This window comes from Hyla sarda, chromosome 3, assembly GCF_029499605.1.
Source record: "Hyla sarda isolate aHylSar1 chromosome 3, aHylSar1.hap1, whole genome shotgun sequence".
Taxonomy (NCBI): Eukaryota; Metazoa; Chordata; class Amphibia; order Anura; family Hylidae; genus Hyla; species Hyla sarda.
In genome coordinates, this window is record NC_079191.1 from 93,158,743 (window position 1) to 93,181,007 (window position 22,265).

At 44.0% G+C, this 22,265-nt stretch overlaps 1 protein-coding gene across 3 annotated transcripts in view; it reads right to left on the bottom strand.

Moving 5' to 3' along the window:
• Positions 1-22,265, bottom strand: part of INPP5D (inositol polyphosphate-5-phosphatase D) — a 176,873-nt gene that overhangs the window by 102,232 nt on the left and 52,376 nt on the right. For all 3 annotated transcript variants that reach the window (XM_056564620.1, XM_056564621.1, XM_056564622.1), the window contains exon 3: positions 21,089-21,236. In XM_056564620.1, coding sequence (XP_056420595.1) covers positions 21,089-21,236 — 148 coding nt within the window. The remainder of the gene's footprint in view (positions 1-21,088; positions 21,237-22,265) is intronic.

Sequence of the window (22,265 nt, forward strand, 5' to 3'; positions counted from 1 at the left end):
CCCCCCAAAATTTGAAGCCCAATTTCTCCCGATTCAGAAAACACCCCATATGGGGGTGAAAAGCGCTCTGTTGGCGCACTACAGGTCTCAGAAGAGAAGGAGTCACATTTGGCTTTTTGAAAGCAAATTTTGCTCTGGGGGCATGCCGCATTTAGGAAGCCCCTATGGTGCCAGGACCGCAAAAAAACCCCACATGGCATACCATTTTGGAAACTAGAGCCCTCGGGGAATGTAACAAGGGGTTAAGTGAACCTTAATACCCTACAGGTGTTTCACGACTTTTGCATATGTAAAAAAAAAAAAAAAATTTACCTAAAATGCTTGGTTTCCCAAAAAATTTACATTTATACAAAGGGTTAAAGCAGAAAATACCCCCCAAAATTTGAAGCCCAATTTCTCCCGAGTACGGCGATACCCCATATGTGACCCTTAACTGTTGCCTTGAAATACGACAGGGCTCCAAAGTGAGAGCGCCATGCGAATTTGAGGCCTAAATTAGGGATTGCATAGGGGTGGACATAGGGGTATTCTACGCCAGTGATTCCCAAACAGGGTGCCTCCAGCTGTTGTAAAACTCCCAGCATTCCTGGACAGTCAACGGCTGTCCGACAATACTGGGAGTTGTTGTTTTGCAACAGCTGGAGGCTCCGTTTTGGAAACCGTGGCGTACCAGACGTTTTTCATTTTTATTGGGGAGGGGAGGGGGGCTGTGTAGGGGTATGTGTATATGTAGTGTTTTTTACTTTTTATTTTATTTTTTGTGGTAGTGTAGTGTAGTGTTTTTAGGGTACAGTCGCACGGGCGGGGGTTCACAGTAGTTTCTCGCTGGCAGTTTGAGCTGTTGCAGAAAATTTGCTGCAGCTCAAACTTGCAGCCCGATACCTACTGTAAGCCTCCGCCCATGTGAGTGTACCCTGTACATTCACATTGGGGGGGACATCCAGCTGTTGCAAAACTACAACTCCCAGCATGCGCTGAGAGACTGTACATGCTGAGAGTTTTAGTTTTGCAACAGCTGTAGGCACACTGGTTATGTATCACGGAGTTTGTGACCTTACTCAGTGTTTCAAAACCAGTGTGCCTCCAGCTGTTGCAAAACTACAACTCCCAGCATGTACGGTGCATCGTGTAAGGTGACTGCTGGGAGTTGTAGTTTGCAACAGCTGGAGGCACACCGGTCGTGAAACAATGAGTTAGGTAAAAAAAAAACTAAGTTTCACAACCAGTGTGCCTTCAGCTGTTGCAAAACTACAACTCTCAGCAGTCACCGACAGCCAACGGGCATGCTGGGAGTTGTAGTTATGCAACCAGCAGATGCACCACTACAACTCCCAGCATGCACTTTAGCTGTTTGTGCAAGCTGGGAGTTGTAGTTATACAACAGCTGAAGGTATTTTTCCATAGAAAAAATGTGCCTCCAGCTGTTGCAAAACCATAAGTCCCAGCATGCCCATAAGGGAATGCTGGGAGTTGTGGTGGTCTGCCTCCTGCTGTTGCATAACTACAGCTCCCAGCATGCCCTTTTTGCATGCTGGGAGCTGTTGCTAAGCAACAGCAGGAGGCTGTAACTCACCTCCTGCTGCTGCTCCATCGCAGGCTGTCCCTCGCCGCCGCCGTCGCTCCTGGGGCCCCGATCCCAACATTAACGCCGGGGATCGGGGTCCCCAGCACCCGGGGTCGTCTTCCCGCACCCGCTCACGCCCTCCGGAAGAGGGGCGGAGCGGGTGCGGGAGTGACACCCGCAGCAGGCGCCCTGATTGGTCGGCCGGTAATCCGGCCGACGAATCAGGGCGATCGTGAGGTGGCACCAGTGCCACCTCACCCCTGCAGGCTCTGGCTGTTCGGGGCCGTCAGAGACGGCCCCGAACAGCCAGTAATTCCGGGTCACCGGGTCACTGGAGACCCGATTGACCCGGAATCGCCGCAGATCGCTGGACTGAATTGTCCAGCGATCTGCGGCGATCGCCGACATCGGGGGGCATAATGACCCCCCTGGGCGATATGCCGGGATGCCTGCTGAAAGATTTCAGCAGGCATCCGGCTCCGGTCCCCAACCGGCTAGCGGTGGGGGCCGGAATTCCCACGGGCGTATGGATACGCCCTGCGTCCTTAAGGACTCGGGATGCAGGGCGTATCCATACGCCCTGCGTCCTTAAGAGGTTAAAAAAAAAAAAAATGAAGTTTTCTATGTTTTATTTGTGCTTTAAAAAGCTCAAGAGCACATTTTCCCCCATCTTATACACAGACTTAGGACCAACGTCCAAACACAGGAAGTGCAGCCTGGAGTGGTGAGGGGGGGTAGGTCCAGCCACATCCAATCATAGCTCCTCTCACACTTACCTGCCATATGCTGTTGGTAGGACACCCCCGCCCCCCCCCCCCCTCAGCACTCCAGGCTGCACTTTCTGTGTTTGGACCTCGGTCCTAAGTCTGTGTATAAGATGGGGGAAAATGTGCACTTGAGCTTTTTTACGCACAAATAAAACATAGAAAACTTAATTTTTTTTAACCAAAGTATATTAGAAATCTTTTTTATTTACCATAAGGAGTGCAATAGCAAAAAATTGTTTGAATAAGAGTGCCCATTTAAAGCCCATAGATTTCTATGGGTTTCCACACTCCCATTAACACTTCAGAATTTCCATTTGCTGAATTCCGCAAGCAGAAGTTCAGAAGTGTGAATGGGAGTATATGGGTTTTAATTTGAGGCGGAATTCTGCAAGTGGAAATTCTGCTGTATGAATAGACCCTTAATGTGGATCTGTCATCAGATGCTCTCTTCTATAAGGCTAAGTTAACATCTGTATTGACACTGCATTCGATAGCTCCCTCACGGTCTGCTCATGAAAAAACATTAGCAACACAGTCAACTGCACAACGAACACCGTCAGATCCCTTTGACTTCTAATTGGGCCCTTTGTTGTTTTCTGACTGGTGTTATTTGCTGGAGTTGACCGGGTGAAAAATTGCAGCTTTCTGTATTTTTTCCTCTGGTCAAGTCCTGAGATTTTGATGGATTCTGCAAATGGAACTCTGAAGCAGATGTAAACCTAGCCTTAGTCAGAATGAAAAACACATATTCTGGAGTTTGGTTAGTAGTAGCAATCACACAAAACTGAGAGTTTACTGAGAGGGCGTGGAGAACTTAACAACAAAAAACAAACTTGATTTTACTATATATATATATATATATATATATATATATATATATATATATATATACATACAGTGGATACACTGGTTTAATACGGCTACTCCTAACTAATATACAGTATATATATATATATATATATTTATTTATTTTTTACTGTTAGGGGGGGGGGGCATTGCCTGATCACTTGTACAATTTACTGCAATACTTATGTATAACAGTTTATTGTTATTGTGACTGGAGTTCTGAGATGGAAGGACTGGCATGTTCGCTAGGCTCCGGGATTGCATGTCAGCCCCTCATGACTGCTTTGCAGGGGTATAGGGGATGGCAGTGCTCATTTGTCCATTGCTTCATTCATTCATTCACTCTCCTTGAGGCTTCCAAACACAGCCGCACACCGAACTTGGCAATGTTCAAAAGCTCCATGCAGAATGGATGCAGCAGTAACAGAGCATACACACAGTCACTGCATTCACTCTTCAGACCTCAAATCATTGTTCATGTGACTGGTTGGGGTCCCAGTGGTCAGACCCTTCCAATCAGCAAGTGACTAGGGGATAACCCCTTTAAAAATGCAGTTTCATGCCAAGAAAATGATCGAAATAATTGATGGTTTGGATTATTGTCCCCACTTTACACTTTGCTTACACCAGTTTCCTTACGGGATTCAGCATATCTATTAAACAAGGTTTCTAAAGTAAACTTGCGTTAGGTTTACAGAATAGCAGGAAATAGTTGGCTCAGTGCACAGCGCTATGGAAAAGTGTGAAGAAAAGTTCACTGGAAAAAATGCAATGAATATAACAAAATGGAATCAAATCCTGAATCTCTAATAGAGGAAATAGAAAACGAAAGGCAACCGCACTCCCATATGTTGCAAAAAAAGGGGGTCTTTATTCACACAAACGTGAAGGTGGACACCTTCACGTTTGTGTGAATAAAGACCCCCTTTTTTTGCAAAATATGGGAGTGCGGTTGCCTTTCGTTTTCTATTTGGAGGGATTCGTAACCGGGATCTGTAGCAACTGGACGCACCCTATCATCACTGCATTGACCCTAGGAGTGCTGCTCTCTTAGAGTTTTTTGATAGAGGAAATAGGGAGAAACCTTGTGGCTTATAGTCAGTGCGGAAATGATTGTATTGGTACAACTCTATGTACTATTCTGTGACACTGTTATAAATACTTCTATGAATTACCCTACTATGAGGGTTGGACATTCAGGTCTACTGTGTTCGGAAAGCTTGAAATCCTCAATGGTAGTTATTTACCATGTTTCTACATTTTTCTACCCTGCAGACATAATGTAGCTGCTAGTTTTTCTTGCAGCATTGCTAGAGCAATACTGTTTTATTGACAAGCTTTTCAATGGATTTTGTCTGCCAGTAAGTCGTCTTACTATTGGTAAAGGTTTTGAGAAGAAGGGTCATCCCAAAAAGCAAACAAATGGAAAGCCATTATGGCCTCATTTACACCTTTATATGGAAATATTAAACTTCCTTATTATGATCCCTATTACACACTGCATTACTTATTTTCTAATCTGTACTGTAATAAATATTGCATCTATGTTGGTTCAGTGTGTTTCTGCCAGTTTCTTCCTGCTATAAAAACTCTTTCTATGTCCTTCATTGAGGGGGTGAGGAGGTATAGGACAATTGAGGAAAAGCAGCAAAAATGCAAGGTGTCTGTGCACCCAACTGTGTCCGAAAGGCCATTCACAGAACACTTTTACCACTTCTATGAGTGTGGTGTCCCAGCACCAATGGCGGTCCTGTGGCTTCGGACTGCTTTGGGCAGCATTACAGTTCAGGTGTTGGACCCACTGGAAGACATGATTATTTTAGTTATGTTTGCACTTTGTTGAGAGATTAATATATTTTTTTTTATAAATTATCTTGTTATTGTTATACTGATGTATGTTACATGTGTTTACTGTACCCTTAAGAGAGTAGCTGTGTAAACCCCATGTGATCCTGCCACCCCTAAATTCTTACCCTTATAGTGTAGTGTAGGGGAGGAGTTGGCCAAGTTCAGTTGCAGTTCTATCCAAGTCTGAGCAGCAATGTGGTTAACCCCTTAAGGACGCCGGGTTTTTCAGTTTTTGAATTTTCATTTTTTCCTCATCACTTTCTAAAAATCATAACGCTTTCAATTTTGCAATTCCATATTATGTCTTATTCTGCTTTGCAGTGATATTAGTCATTTTACCAAAATATCCACAGCGAAGCGGAAAAATTATTCATTGTGCGACAAAATTGAAGAAAAAATGCCATTTTGTAAATTTGGGGGCTTCCGTTTCTACGCAGTGCAGTTTTCGATAAAAATGACACCTTATTTTTATTCTGTAGGTCCATATGGTTAAAATGATACCATACTTATATAGGTTTGAATTTGTATTGCTTCTAAAAAAAAAATCATAACTACATGCAGGAAAATTGTCATCTTCTGACCCCTATAACTTTTTTTTTTTCCACGTACGGGCCGGTATGAGGGCTAATTTTTTTGTGCCATGATCTGAAGTTTTTATTGGTACCATTTATATATTGATTGGACTTTTTGATCGCTTGTTATTCATTTTTTTTATGATATAAAAAGTGACCAAAAATACGTTATTTTGGACTTTGGAATTTTTTTGCCCGTACGCCATTGACCGTGCAGTTTAATTAATTACATATTTTTATAGTTCGGACATATGTTTATTTTTATTTACACATTTTTTTTAAATGGGAAAAGGGGGGTGATTCTTACTTTTATTAGGGAAGGGGTTAAATGATCTTTATTAACTTTTTTTTCACACTTTTTTTTTTAAACACTGTTTTTTGCAGTGTTATAGCCCCCCCCCCCCCCAGTGGCTATTACCCTACACATATCGATCTCATACATAAATCATTGCTGTGCATTGACACGGAAAAGATCAGTGTTATCGGCGGTCGATTGCTCAAGCCTAGATTTCAGGCTTGGAGCGATCAATCGCCGATCGGACGTGACGGAAGCAGGTAAGGGGACCTCCGCTCGTGTTCTAGCTGATCGGGACATCGCGATTTCACCACGATGGTCCCGATCAGCCGGACTGAGCTGCCAGGAAGCTTTCACTTTCATTTTAGACGCGGCGATCAACTTTTAACGCCAGGTCTAAAGGATTAATAACACACGGCACAGCGATTAGCCCAGGGTCCCAGATGTCATTAGCCGCCTGGACCGACCCAGTATGGCGCGGGGTCACGGTGGGACCTCATGTTATATACCGGGACCGGGCGCAGGGCGTACAGGTACGCCCTGCGTCCTTAAGAGGTTAAGGTTTTTTGTATGTGGAAGCCTCAAGGGAAGGCCCAGATCAAATTTATTCAATCCAGTCATTCTGCAAGGATCCCCAACATGGTGGAAGTTCATGCCCCAGCGGAAAAGGCTACAATACCTTGACAGAACCCTACCTATCAGTATTCATGTGCCCGTCTTTCAAGTCAGTATTCATTCATTTAGTGATAGCACCACAAATCCCAGCACGGCAACAGGGCTCCCAAGGAGTTACGCTGCATCCTCTCACACAACACCAGACTCTCTGTGTAATATCATCTGCACCCTGCTCAGTAAAGACAGTTATCCGTAAGCTAACGTCGGTGTGTTAATTTACTCCCCGTGTCTGGCCCAGGAGAAGCTGACTCCAACCTCGGACAGTGTATAGGATCACAGTACCCTGGCATCACAAAGGGATAAGGTATTTCTCCTAACACCCTATGGTACCACATGAGGACCAGAGGTGGCACCTTTAAAATTCCACAGCATTTCGCATGTTGTGTATTAAGCTATTCATTCTGCTGGGGGGACAAAGTCCTGGAAGAACTAAATCTAAATCACTATTAGAGACAAGCAAACTTTAGAAAAATTCGATTCAGCTGATTCGCCAAATTTTTTGAAAAAAATTGTTTCGATCAGAATTTTTTTGCAGCGAATCTATATTAAAAACTGCTATTTCTGGCCTACAGAGAGCCTCAATAAGGGTGTAGAACACTTTTCTGTGTTCTAACATGAATATGGAGTGTGCTGGGGTAGTGAAATAATACTGTTATTCAGAATAACATGCAGATTACAGCATTGCTTTTAGAATCACTGCCGCAGAGTGGCACAGTGTCAGAGCCTAGAGTTGGCAGCATGAGGAGACCATATAGTGGCTGAATGACACAGCGTGGAGGCGGTGGCAGCATGAGGAGTCCATATAGTGGCTGGATGACACAGCTTGGATGAGGCTGAAGCATGAGGATACCATATAGTGGCTGAATGACATAGCATGGAGGTGTTGGCAGCATGAGGAGACCTTATAGTGGCTGAATGTCAAAGCGTGGAGGTGGTGGCAGCATGAGGAGACCATCTAGTGGCTGGATGACACAGCTTCGATGAGGCTGAAGCATAAGGAGACCATATAGTGTCTGAATGGCACAACCTGGAGTTGGCGGCAGATGAGGAGACAATAGGGCCTCACAATCTCTAATAATAAAAGATTAATTTTTAAATTTCAATTGAAGATGTATGGTACTTAGTGCTACCATAAACATATATATGTAATGTCCTAAGCTCAGCAGCATCACTAAACCATGTAGTTGCTATATGACACATACAGGAGCAGGCAGCAGCATGAGTACACAAGAGGGATTCACAACCCCTAACATTAAAAGGTGAATTTTGAAATCTCTATTGAAGATGCATTTTAGCTAGTGCTACCATCCAAAAATGTAAGGCCCAAGCCAGGAAGCATCAGTAAGCCAAGTAATTGCTGAAAGACACAGGAGCAGTCAGGAGCAGGCATCAGCAGAGCACCCAAGGGTTTCATAACCCCTTACATTGAAAGATCAATGTTGAAATTTCTATTAAGCATGTATTTAGCTCATGTTATACTTCATAAAATGTAAGGCCCAAGCCCAGAAGCATCAATAAGCCAAGTAGTTCCTGAAACACACAGTCAGGAGCAGGCATCGGCAGTACACCAGAGGGTTTCATAACCCCTTACATTGAAAGATCAATGTTGAAATTTCTATTAAGCATGTATTTAGCTCATACTAAACATCCAAAAATTTAAGGCCCAAGCCCAGAAGCATCAGTAAGCCAAGTAGTTCCTGAAAGACACAGAAGCAGTCAGGAGCAGGCATCAGCAGTACACCTGAGAGTTTCATAACCCCTTACATTGAAACATCAATGTTGAAATTTCAATAAAACATGTATTTAGCTCGTGCTAAACGTCCAAAAATGTAAGGCCCAAGCCCAGAAGCATCAATAAGCCAAGTAGTTCCTGAAACACACAGTCAGGAGCAGGCATCAGCAGTACACCAGAGGGTTTCATAACCCCTTACATTGAAAGATCAAAGTTGAAATATCTCTTAAGCATGTATTTAGCTCGTGCTAAACATCCAAAAATGTAAGACCCAAGCCCAGTAGCATCAGTAAGCCAAGTAGTTCCTGAAAGACACAGAAGCAGTCAGGAGCAGGCATCAGCAAACGATATATCAGAGCAGGCATTAGAAAACGATATATTGGCTGAATGACACAGCCTGGAGGTGGGGAAAGCATAAGGAGCCCATGTAGTGTCTGAATGGTACAGCCTGAAGGTGACTGAAGCATGAGGAGACCATTGAAATACAAGAATATTAAATAGAAATCTAAGATTTTGAAATTGAAATTGAGGATTTTGAAATGGAACTTTTAACTCCCAAGTTTTAGTGGCCCAGGAACAGGCCCCGGCGTGTGGGTACAAAGGAACTAATCTAACAAGGAGTCCCATGTCACATGTAAGCACAATGACAGAGCCTGGAGGTGGCATCAGTAGGAGGACACCATATGGTGTCTGACTGGCACAGCCTGGAGTTGGCTGAAGCATGAGGAGACCCCAGGGCTTCACAAAAATTGTCAGAATACCACCTGACATTCAAAATAACAAAATGATAGATACGTTCTCTGAAGAAAAAGATCCTTCATTAGATGACAATATGAGTATTGTGTGTTCCAGTAACATTAGCTCATCGTAGGAACAGGAAAACATGATACAACTTTATTCTGCAACTGAAGAACCACAACAAACAATGAACAACTTAAAGCCTACTGTAACTGAGGAACTTCAAAATGGTAAATCTACCACCTGGTAAAGTCAGTCAATTCCAACAGCCAGTGGTCAGTATCCTATATATTCCTTTTATTACTGGTCTGGTATCAACATGGCAATAATGCTTGGAGAGTATATATTGCCTGAATGACACAGCCTGGAGTTGGCTGAAGCATGAGGAGACCCCAGGGCTTCACAATCCCAAAGAAAAAATGAAGAATTTTTGAAATTTAAAATGAAGATTTTGGATAGCTAGTGCTACCTACCATAACAAAAATTTTATTCCCAGACCCAGGCCCAGCAGCAGTATCAGTAAACCATACAGTGGTCCCTCAACATACGATGGTAATTCGTTCCAAGCGAGCCATCGTTTGTCGAATCCATCGTATGTTGAGGGATTCGTGCAATGTAAAGTATAGGAAGCTGTACTCACCTGTCCCCGCCGCTCGCGATGGTGTCCCCGCCGCTCCTGATGGTGACCCCGGGCCTCCGCTGGGCTCTCCGGTCTTCTCCGGTCCTCCGCTGTCTTCTCCGGTCCTCTGCTGTCTTCCGCAAGGCCTTACTGGGCCTGCGTAGCGATGTCATTATGCCGCTGCGTACGCCATATCTATTGGATGACGTGCGCAGCACCGCATTGACGTCATCGGAGAGGGCCAAGAAGACACCGGAAGACCAGCGCTGGACCCGGAGGGCACCCCGGAGCAGCGTGGAGGGGTAAGTAATACTTACTGCACCACACGGGGAACATTAAGCTGCTATCCGGCAGCAGCTTAAGCATTTTGCACTGCCAGACAGCACTTAATGCGATGGCCCCAACATAAAAAAGCATCGTATGTCGATACTGACATTGACATGCGATGGCCTCTGAGAGGCCATCGTATGTCGATTTGATCATATGTCGGGGCCATCGTAGGTCGGGGGGGTCACTGTATATTGCCTGAATGACGCAGCCTGGAGTTGTCTGAAGCATGAGTACACACCAGGACTTCACAATCCCAAATAAAAAACAGAAGAATTTTTCAAATTTAAAATGAAGATTTTGGATAGCTAGTGCTACCTACCATAACAAAATGTTTATTCCCAGGCCCAGCAGCAGTATCAGTAAAACATATATTGCCTGAATGACACAGCCTGGAGTTGTCTGAAGTATGAGTACACACCAGGGCTTCACAATCCCAAAGAAAAAACAGAAGAATTTTTCAAATTTAAAATGAAGATTTTGAACACTGTAGCTAGTGCTAACTACCATAACAACATTTTTATTCCCAGACCCAGGCCCAGCAGCAGTATCAGTAAACCATATATTGCCTGAATGACATGGCCTGGAGTTGGCATAAGCATGAGGAGACCATTGAAATGTATGATTTTTTAATTAAAATTTCAGAATTTGAAATTTAAATGAAGGATTTTGAAATTGAACTTTTAACTCCCAAGTTTTAGTGTCCCAGGCCCCGGCGTGTGGGTACAAAGGGCCAAATCTAACAAGGAGACATATGTTACATGGAAGCACAATGACAGAGCCTGGAGGTGGCATCAGCATGAGTTTACAAAAGGGATTCACAACACCTAACATTAAAATGTAAATGTTGAAATCTGTATACAAGATGTATGTTAGCTAGTGCTAACCTCAAAAAGTTTTAGGCACAGGCCCAACAGCATCACTAAACCATATAGTTGCTGAAACACACAGCTTGGAGTATGCCTCAGCATGAGTTTACAAGGGGGCTTCACAACCCCTAACATTAAAATGTTAATGTTGAAATCTGTATACAAGATGTATGTTAGCTAGTGCTAACCTCACACAGGCCCAGTGCTAACCTGGGCACAGGCCCAGCAGCATCACTAAACCATATAGTTGCTGAAACACACAGCGTGGAGCAGGCAGCAGAATGCGAACATAAGAGGGTTTCACAACCCTTAACATTAAAAGGTCATTGTTGAAATCTCGATTGAGCATGTATGTTTGCTAGTGCTAACATAAAAAAATTGTAATATCCAAGACAGTCCCAGCAGCATCAGAAATCAATATATTGGCTGAATGGCACAGTCTGGAGATGGGGAAAGCATAAAGAGCCAATATAGTGTCTGAATGGTACAGCCTGGAATTGGCCAAAGTATGAAGAGACCATATAGTGGCTGAATGGCACAGCCTGGAGTTGCCAGAAGCATAAGGAGACAAAATAGTGGCTGATTGAAACAGCTTGGAGGTGGCAGCAGCATCAGGAGTCCTGAAAGTGACCCGGTGACAGAGTGGTGCGGTGGGTGGCAAAACCAGTACCCGGTGATGAAGGTGGCTGGAATGTTTGTAACTGGGGAGCAGTGCCCTAAATCTGTTTGGCACTATCCATATTTGTGAAGTGTTGCTGTAGCACCATGGTCAATCTACTCTGATGCATCTGGCATTGGTTGGTCAAAATCCTGGCTGATCCATGCCTGATTCATCTTCACTATTGCCCCTGCCGCACTAAACACCCGTTCTGATGCCAAACTACTGGCCGGGCAGGACAGCTTTTCCAGGGCAAACTCTGCAAGTTGCGACCACAAATCAAGTTTGGCTGCCCAGAAGTCGAACGAATCTTCAAGGTGTGTTGGCATGGGCATGTCAAGGTATGCCACCACCTGCTGGTTCAGGTCCTGCTCCATGTCTACCTGCTGCTGATGTGTTTCTTCACTGTGCGTGTGAAGAAAGGTACTCATCAGAGACTGTAGGCTGCTGCTGATGGAGCTGGTACTGCTGCCACCCCACCCCTCCCAGCAGCCATGGCAGTGGAAGGTGAGCGCAGAGGCCCCCCCGAGTAAGACCTGCTAGTGGATGGACAATGGCGCCGATAGGCATCAGCCAACTGGCTACGTAGGATCTCTTTATAGTAGGTCAGTTTGTCTTCCCTCTCAGGGTCCAATTGGGTGGAGACCCAGAAGTCATCCCGCTACCCAATGGTGACAATTCGTCTGTCACTACGCAAGCAAGTGAGCATGCATCGTGCCATTTGTGCAAGTGACTCGGAGGGACTCCCTGCCTCCATCTCAACTGCATACTGCCACAGTGTGCCTGGGTCCTCTGTCTCGCCTTCCTCATAACCCTCTAGCTCCTCTAGTTCATCATGCTCCTCCTCTCCTGTCAGATAACTAGAAACACCGCCCATCTCATCAAACCTAAACTGTGCTCCACTGTGCCCCTCATCCTCCTCCTCCTTCTTCTCCAGTTCAGCCCCCACAGGGCTTATGTGGCCTAAGATGTAGGCGCAATGTCTCCATTGCCCTGAGCAGCTATCGTTTCCAACACTTGTTGTAGGATATGAAGCAGTGGAATGAGGTCGCTCATCCCGTAATCCTGGCGATTTACGTATAATGTGGCTTCCTCAAAGGGCCTGAGCAAACGGCAGGTGTCACGTATGAGCTGCCACTGGTTCAGATTGAATTTACACACAAGATTACCCCTATCCGCTTTGATCATCAAGAAATCAGTGATGGCTTTTCTCTGTTCGTACAGACGGTCCAACATATGCAGGGTGGAATTCCAACGTGTGGCAATGTCACAAATCAGACTATGTTGGGGTATACCATTCTGATGCTGCAGCTCAAGGAGGGTGTGCTTTGCGGTGCACAAGTGGCTGAAGTGCATGCAAAGTTTCCTTCCCATTGTTAGGATGTATTGCAAATGGGGGGAAAACTTCAGGAACTGCTTGACAACCAGATTTAACACGTGTGCCATGCAGGGCGCATGTTTCACCCTTCCATGTCGCAGCCCGGCCAAGATGTTCTTCCCGTTACCGGTCACCATGGTTCCCATTTCCAGATTTTGAAGAACAGCGTGACACCACCGTGCCCTGCACACATGGTACACTGAGACTTGTCCGGGCAGTGGAGGCTGAGGACACGGTGGAGGATGAGGAGGCAGAGTCGCACACTGTAACAGGACCAACGGACTGACAGCGTGGAGGAGAAAGCGGTGTGACCTGTCCAAGTTGGGGTTGTGGCTGAGCAGGAATCACATTCACCCGGTGAGCCGCAAAGGACATGTATTGTTCCTGACCATAGTTACAACTCCAGACGTCGACGCTGCCGTGCACTTTGGTACACACCGACAGGCTCAAGGACTGGCTCACCTTCTCTTCCACAAAATTGTGCAGGGGTGGTAATGCCTTCTTAGCAAAGAAATGATGGCTTGGTACTCTCCACCTCGGCACAGCACAAGCCATCAGTTCTCTTAAAGGTCCACCACTTGAAAAGGGAGGGACTGCAGCACCAGAAACTTAGACAGGAGAACATTCAACTTCTGTGCCATTGGATGAGTGGGCGCATATAGTTGTCTATTGGACATGACTTCGCGGATGGATTGATGGCAGAATGGGGGAGAAGCAGGAGCATCCGAAGTGACAGAAGGAGGGTATGACACACAGTTCCCTTCGGCTGAGGTGGTGGAGCCTTGGCTAGCTGAAGGAGGGAGCGGCGTGCCACTGGGTGATGCAGCAGGCTGGACCACTACATCGGAGCCACGGTTCTCCCAGGCCGTTTTATGGTTGCGAAGCATGTGTTGACGCAGGACCGTGGTGCCAACATTGGGACCCTGGCCATGCTTCACCTTCTGCCAACATATCTTGCATGTGGCTATGTGAACCTCCTCCGGATGCTTGATGAAAAACTGCCACACCGCCGAGTAGCTGATTTTCACACCAGCAGTCCGCACTAATTGACTGCTACTGCCGCCGTCTCCAGGAACCCCTGTTCCACTACCTCCCAGATAGGTAGGCTGCTGCAAAGCTGGTGGTCTCCCCCGGGCACGTTTGGCTCCAGAATTTCCACTTCTGCCACCAAGCTGACTGCCAACCATGCTACCGCCTTGCTGGCTCAGCTGCTGCCTCAAGGGCAACTGGCAACTCTCTTCTCCTGATGATGATGAAGCCCCTTCTGCACCCGGCTCCATCATCATCAACAAGTGTCTGCACGTCACTGATGTCCTGCTTAGGTTCCTCAACAGTGTCTGCTTCAGGACCCTGAATCCTGGCAACACCACCTCCCACGTCACTCTCCTCATCACTACATGGCCACCTAGAGGAGGAAGCGGCGCATGTCTTCTCCCCTTCTTGGCTGGGCAGTAGCTGCTGACTGTCCTCTATTAGATCGTCCTCAGTGAATAGTGGAGCTGAACCCACAGCATAAGAACTTCTGTAGGATAGGGAACAGCACAGGACACAGGCAATGGGAAGACAGGGACTGCTCCCGGGCCATGCCAACTGAGAGTTGTGTCTGAGGAACCCACCGACTGTTGACTGGGGGTGTCAGATGTTCCTTGTGATGAAGTGGATGACCGTGTTAACCAATCGATGACGGCAGATGGGTTGCTGGTCGAGACACGACCGCTAGCTGATAACGGGAGCTCAGGCCTCTCGCTGCGACTCCTGCTGCCACTCGCCCCAAGTCTGCTGCGACCTCTGACTGAAGGATTTAGGACTCTGCCACTCCTCTGTGCACGTCCTGGCACTTCTCTGCCTGACATATTTAGTGCGTATATGAGGGGAGTACAATACGCTTCACTACTCTTAAAAAAGTATTTGTCTAGAACGGCAGCAGGTGATTACTTTTGGCTGTCCTTTCACAGTATGTAGGCCCTTGACAGATTAACAGGTACAAAATAGTACACTACTTAGATGTAGGTATGCGGTATGCACTGATGAGGGCAGATAAATGCGCTACAATATGGCTAAAAACTCAGTATTTTTGTAAAACACCACCCAGTGATTACTTATGGCTGTCCTTTCACAGTATGTTTGGCCCTTGACAGATTAACAGGTACAAAATAGTACACTACTTAGATGTAGGTATGCGGTATGCACTGATGAGGGCAGAAAAATGCGCTACAATATGCCTTGTACTATTGCTTGGACTTTCACAGTATGTAGGCCCTTGACAGATTAACAGGTACAAAATGGTACACTACTTAGATTTAGGTATGTGGTATGCACATATGATGGCAAAAAAAGGCGCTACAGTACACTTAGAAAACATATTTTCGTAAAACACCAGACGCCGATTACTTTTGACTGTACTTTACCATTATCTAGACTTGTTACAGATTTACAGACACAAAATAGTAGACTGCTTTGATGTAAGTATGTGGTATGCACTTATGAGGGGAGAAAAAAGTTCTACAATGAGCCTAAAAACTCTGTAATTTTTGTAAAACACCAGCCAGTGATTATTTTTGGCTGTCCTTTCACAGTATGTAGGACCTTGACAGATTAACAGGAACAAAATAGTACACTACTTATATGTACGTATGCGGTATGCACTTAGGAGGGCAGAAAAATGCTCTACAATGAGCCTAAAGACTCTGTAATGTTTGTAAAACACCAGCCGGTGAGTACTTCTTTTGCTTGGACTTTCACAGTATGTAGGCCCTTGACAGATTAACAGGTACAAAATGGTACACTACTTAGATGTACGTATGCGGTATGCACTGATGAGGGCAGAAAAATGCAGTACAATATGCCTAAAAACTCTGTATTTTTGTAAAACACCAGCCGGTGAGTACTCTTGCTTGGACTTTCACAGTATGTAGGCCCATGACAGATTAACAGGTACAAAATGGTACACTACTTAGATGTACGTATGCAGTATTCACTGATGAGGGCAGAAAAATGCGCTACAATACGCTTAAAAACTCTGTAATTTTGTAAAACACCAGCCAGTGGGTACTATTGCTTGGACTTTCACAGTATTTAGGCCCTTGACAGATTAACAGGTACAAAATGGTACACTGCTTAGATGTACGTATGCGGTATGCACGTATGAGGGCAGAAAAATGCACTACAATACGCATTAAAAACTCTGTATTTTTGTAAAACAACAGCCGGTGAGTACTATTGCTTGGACTTTCACAGTATTTAGGCCCTTGACAGATTAACAGGTACAAAATGGTACACTACTTAGATGTACGTATGCAGTATGCACGTATGAGGGCAGAAAAATGCGCTACAATACGCATTAAAAACTCTGTATTTTTGTAAAACAACAGCCGGTGAGTACTATTGCTTGGACTTTCACAGTATGTAGGCCCTTGACAGATTAACAGGTACAAAATGATACACTACTTAGATGTACGTATGCAGTATGCACTGATTAGGGCAGAAAAATGAGCTACAATACACCTAAATACTCTGTATTTTTGTAAAACACCAGCCGGTGAGTACTATTGCTTGGACTTTCACAGTATGTAGGCCCTTGACAGATTAATAGGTACAAAATGGTACCCTGCTTTGATGTACATATGTGATATGCACTGATGAGGGCAGAAAAATGCACTAAAATATGCATTAAAAACTGTATTTTTGTAAAACACCAGCCGGTGAGTACTATTGCTTGGACTTTAACAGTATGTAGGCCCTTCACTGATTAACAGGTACAAAATGGTACACTACTTTGATGTGCGTATGCGGTATGCACTGATGAGGGCAGAAAAATGCGCTACAATACGCATTGAAAACTCTGTATTTTTGTAAAACACCAGCCGGTGAGTATTATTGCTTGGGCTTTCACAGTATGTAGACCCTTGATAGATTAACAGGTACAATATGGTACACTACCCAGATGTAGGTATGTGGTATGCATGTATGAGGGCAAACAAATGCGCTACAGTACACTTGGAAAACGTAATTTCATAAAACAACAGCCAGTGATTAGTTTTCCATGGCCTTTCACTGTATGTAGGGTTGTTACAGATTAACAGGTGCAAAAAAAGTACACTACTTAGATGTAGGTATGTGGTTTGCACGTATGAGGGCAAAAAAATGCGCTACAGTACACTTGGAGAACGTATTTTCATGAAACAACAGCCAGTGATAAGTTTTCTCTGGCCTTTCACTGTATGTAGGCTTGTTACAGATTAACAGGTACAAAAAAGTGCACTACTTAGACGTAGGCATGTGGTATGCATGTGTGAGGGCAAAAAAATGCGCTACTGTATACTTGGAAAACGTATTTTTGTAAAACACCAGCGGGTGATTACTTTTGCCTGGACTTTCCCAGTATCAAGACTTGTTACAGATTTACAGATACAAAATAGTAGACTGCTTTGATGTAGGCATGTGTTATGCACGTATGTGGGCAGAAAAATGTACTACAGTCCGCTGAAAAAACTTATTTTTTCACAGTAGCAGGACACAATAGTGCAGCACGACAAAAAAAATAAAAAAAATTTGCACTCTGTCACAGAGTATTAAGAATGGTGTGAACTGCTAGTTATTATACCATCTACAGACTAGTATAAGCAGCAGATGATTTCTTGTGGAAAAATACACAGAATTGTGCTGAAAAATTATTCCTGCCTCCTTTGATATGGTTCATTAAGTTAAGGCAGCTTGTTGATATGTATGAGGCAACAACAAGCTTTCTGCCCCTCTCTGATAAAATGCTGAATAAAGTGACTGGGAGGTTAATGGCTGGCATAAAAATCCTTCTCAGTGAGAACAAGCAAAGCACTGCACTGCTCTCTGTCCACAACGCTGATGTGACTAGCAGTTGGAAGTGGAATGCTGCGGTATGATCAATTCAGCGTGTCTGTGTAACACACAGAGACACGCAGCTGTCCTCTCTCTCTCTGCAGTGTATAGCATGAAATGAGCAGCTGCCAATTAAATAGGGCTGTGACATCACAGGGGTCAATGAATGCTGATAGGCTGCATCCTGCATGTGATTCAGGGTCATCCCGCCTACCTCCCTTCCCACCTTGCCTTCCCGCCTTCCCAGCATCCCCTGCCCCATGTACTGACATGTGGATCCACCATTTTAGGTGTCCTGGAGCCTGGAACGCTGTTAAATGGAGTTTAATGAAGCGATTTGCACTATAGAATCGTGGCGATATTCGCATTCATTGCAAATCGAATAAATCCTTAAATTCATAACGAATTCGGGTGCGTCTGCTTCGATTCGCTCATCTCTAATCACTATCTTAGGGACTATTATGTAAACTATTTTCAGGGACTTTTCAAGGGTCTTCTCAACTGGATTAGAACCATTGTTGCAAATTCTTTCTAAATACATATGTTAATTGACAACAAAGGCTCAGTTTTTTATATATATCTGACCTTTACTACAGAAATCATATGAAAGAGACAGGAAATTAGTTTACCAAACTATAAACTTTCATGACTGTGCAGGAAGGAGTACTGGACAAGGTTATTGTTAATCTATTCTATGCCAAAGTATATATCTCTGCATTTACATGCCTCTGTATTAAACTAAATACAATGACAGACACTTTCTTGATTTTACATTTTTATACATGAGGAAAGTGCTCACCTTACCCTCCACACAGCAACAGATGGGATGCTGTGTATATAGATATATGGCAGCCAGATGTCAATCACTGCTGAGTGGGGCAGGGTGTGCTCTCTGTATGGATACACTGGATTTCTAATCTACAATATGTGCCTGGTGTATACTCTGATCGCTCCTATTAGTCATACAGCTATGTTTTTCTGCCATTTGGAAGAAAGTCTCACACAGGACAGCATAGTCTGACCAATTTGATTTAAAGGGGTACTCCGGTGCAAAACTTTTTTTTAAATGAACTGGTGCCAGAAAGTTAAACAGATTTGTAAATTACTTCTATTAAAAAATCTTAATCCTTTCAGTACTTTTTAGCAGCTGTTTGCTACAGATAAAAATCTTAATTTTTTGAATTTCTTTTTTTGTGTTGTCCACAGGGCTCTCTGCTGACACCTGATGCCCATATCAGGAACTGTCCAGAGCAGGAGAAAATCCCCATAACAAACCTCTGCTACTCTGGACAGTTCCTGACACAGACAGAGGTGTCAGCAGAGAGCACTGTGGACAAGACAAAAAAGAAATTCTAAAAGTAAAGAATTTCCTCTCTAGCATACAGCTGCTAAAAAGTACTAAAAGAATTAAGATTTTTTAATAGAAGTAATTTACAAATCTGTTTAACTTTCTGGCACCAGTTGATTTAAAAATAAAAAGTTTTCCACCCGAGTACCCCTTTAACCTCTCTGCGTCATCAGCCATACAAATATGCCTAATGGGCACAGGGGAAATATGAACCAGGCTCTGGAGCTAATTTTGCGGCATACCAGGGTGGTGCCAACTGCTATCACCAGATGACACCCTTTGTCAGCTGCCAGGTGGTTTATCATCCAGACGGTTTAACCCCCTAGATGTCATGGTCAATGACAACAACAGCAGCTAGATGGTTAGATATTTTGTGTCAATTCATAAGCAATAAGGCTAAGTCTCCACTTGTTTTTTTTTCGACAAAACGCCAAGAAAAACGCCAATTCTGCCACATGCGGCCAGATGTTCGCTGTAAATCAATGAGAAATCGCAAATTTCGAATTCCACTTGCCATTTTTCCACTTTGGCGTTTTTTTTTTATCCTTTTGGTGTTTTTTCACTTTTTTTGCGTTTTTTTCAGCTCCTTGGCGTTTTCAAAACGCCAATTAGTACTACTACTCCCAGCATGGAACACACTGTTCCATGATGGGAGTAGTACTACCTGTACTAATAGACAGATTGCCCATTGCGATTCTCCTGTATAATATATAGATGCGGCCGGCTGCTCTTCTATGGTCCCCTGCCCTGATGTATATATACACTTATTCATATTTCCCGCAGAGCTGTGATTGGCCAGATGGTTCCAGCCAATCACAGCTCTCTATGGGAAATAGGAACATGTGTATATATACGGCCGTGCAGGGGACCATAGAAGAACGCCGGCCGCATCCATACATTATACAGGAGGATCACAGCGGGTGTCAGGAGGAGTGACATCCGCCATGATCTTTCCATAACTGCAGCTACTACTACACACTCTGCCTCCTGCTGGGAGCTGTAGTACCTGCATTAATAGACAGATCGCAGCGGGTGTCAGAAGTTTCACTCGCTGTGATCTGTCTATTAATGCAGGTACTACAGCTCCCAACATGGAGCAGAGTGTGCACCATGTTGGGAGTAGTTGTACTTGCAGATAAGAACAGATGGCAGCGGGTATCACTATTGACACCCGATGTGATCATCCTGTCTATAGCAGAGATGGAGCGGCTGTATACATCGCTCGCATCCCTGCTCTGCACTATACTCCGGATTGTCACTCATTCATTCATCTTTTCCTCAGAGCTGTGATTGGCTGCAACCATCCGGCCAATCACAGCTCTGGGCGGAAAATATGAATGACATCACTGGCCGGCGTATAGTGCAGAGAGGCGAGCGATGTATAGACCTGCTCGCTTCTCTGCTATATTTTGGACGATCGCATCGGGTGTCAGGAATGACACCCGGGGCGATATGTCTATAGTACAGGTATTATCACTCTCATCATGGAACAGTCTGTTCCATGCTGGGAGGAGTAGTACTACATAAAAAAATTTAAAAATTGAGAAAAAAAAGTGAAACACACACACACTTTATTAAAAAATAATTGGATTATAAAATATATACATTGCGTTTAATAAAATTTTTTCCATCACTGCTGCATCCTTTTTTTATTTTGGTACCCAACATATTTTGGGTACCAAAAAAAAAACGCCAAGGTGCAATTTCAAAACAAATGAAAAAAACGTCCGAAAAAATGCCAGAAAAAACGCATGATGACGTAGATTGCACTGGCGATTTTTCAGGCGTTTTTTTAATCCCTAAAAACGCAGGACAAAAAACCAAGTGGAGACTTAGCCTAACAGAGTCCCATCTAATCAAAAATACTACCGAAAACTACAACTAATCCTGCATAAAATGCTACACTGCTCGATAAACAAAACCGTTGTTGGGGTATATATAAATTGTGTTTATATAATATATATATATATATATATATATATATATATAATGGCTTACCCTGGTCTTCATCTGGTTCTTCAGGTCCCTCTTCCTCTTGCAATACAGGGTTCTGTAGATGTGTGACCAATCCTACATTTTCCTTTTTGTAAAATTCTATCAGCTCCTGTAGGTTTGTGAAAAAGCGCATGGGAACTCCTTCAGATGCCTGCAATAAAATATTCAATTTTATTAATTTTGTGATCTTTTTTTTGTTATGAACCCACAAAATGGGCAACATTGAAGAAATTACTGCTGTGCATACACAGAAGGATAAAATAACTCACTATTGGTACTGTTTTTATAGCTATATAGCATACATATAAAACCAACTACAAGGCAAAATTACAGTAAAGCAAATGTCCTTCATGCATCATCAATCTTCTAGCAGATAATATGCCACTGTACCTCCTGGGAGTATTCTAGCAGACTTATAGGGATTTCATGAGCTGGTGTGTAGAGTTTATGCATATGATAATGTTTTGTACCCCTAAAGAACTGTTGTGAGTAAGTTCTGATCTCTTAGGGTATGTTCACACTACGGAAGCTCCCATGGTGAAATTCCACTCGCGGAGATTCCGTCAGGCAGCCACCGAAGATACTTTGGCAGCAGGACCGCGGGGCACTGCGCCGTCACCATTGACAGCTATGCAGTACTCGCGGAATTCTGCGCAAAGAATGAACATGTTCTTTCTTTTTGAAGAACAATTTCAGCGGTGGAATTGTCCGCTGCTGAAATTCCGCAGTGTGAACGGGTCTTGCGGAAGACCTGTTCACACTGATGAGAATGTTCACTGCGCGGAATTCCGCTCACGGAATTCCACGGGAATTCCAAAGTGTGAACATACCCTAAAGATACATACATAATTAAAGAAGGAGGTCATTTGCATGTACTGAAGAACCAAGATTGCAGCAGAATGGAAGCACAGAGCAGGGACCAGTAAGTATTATTTTTATCAGTGTCAACCCGTACTAAAAGTCTGTACTAACAGGTTAGAGCAGATGATACTGATGACAGATTCCCTGTAAAGGGATATTCCACTGGAAAACATTTTTTTTAAATCAGCTGGTGCCAGAAAGTTAAACAGATTTGTAAACTACTTCTATTTAAAAATCTTAATCCTTCCAGTACTTTTTAGCTGCTGTATACTACAGAGAAAGTTATTTTCTTTTTGATTTCCTTTCTGTCTGACCACAG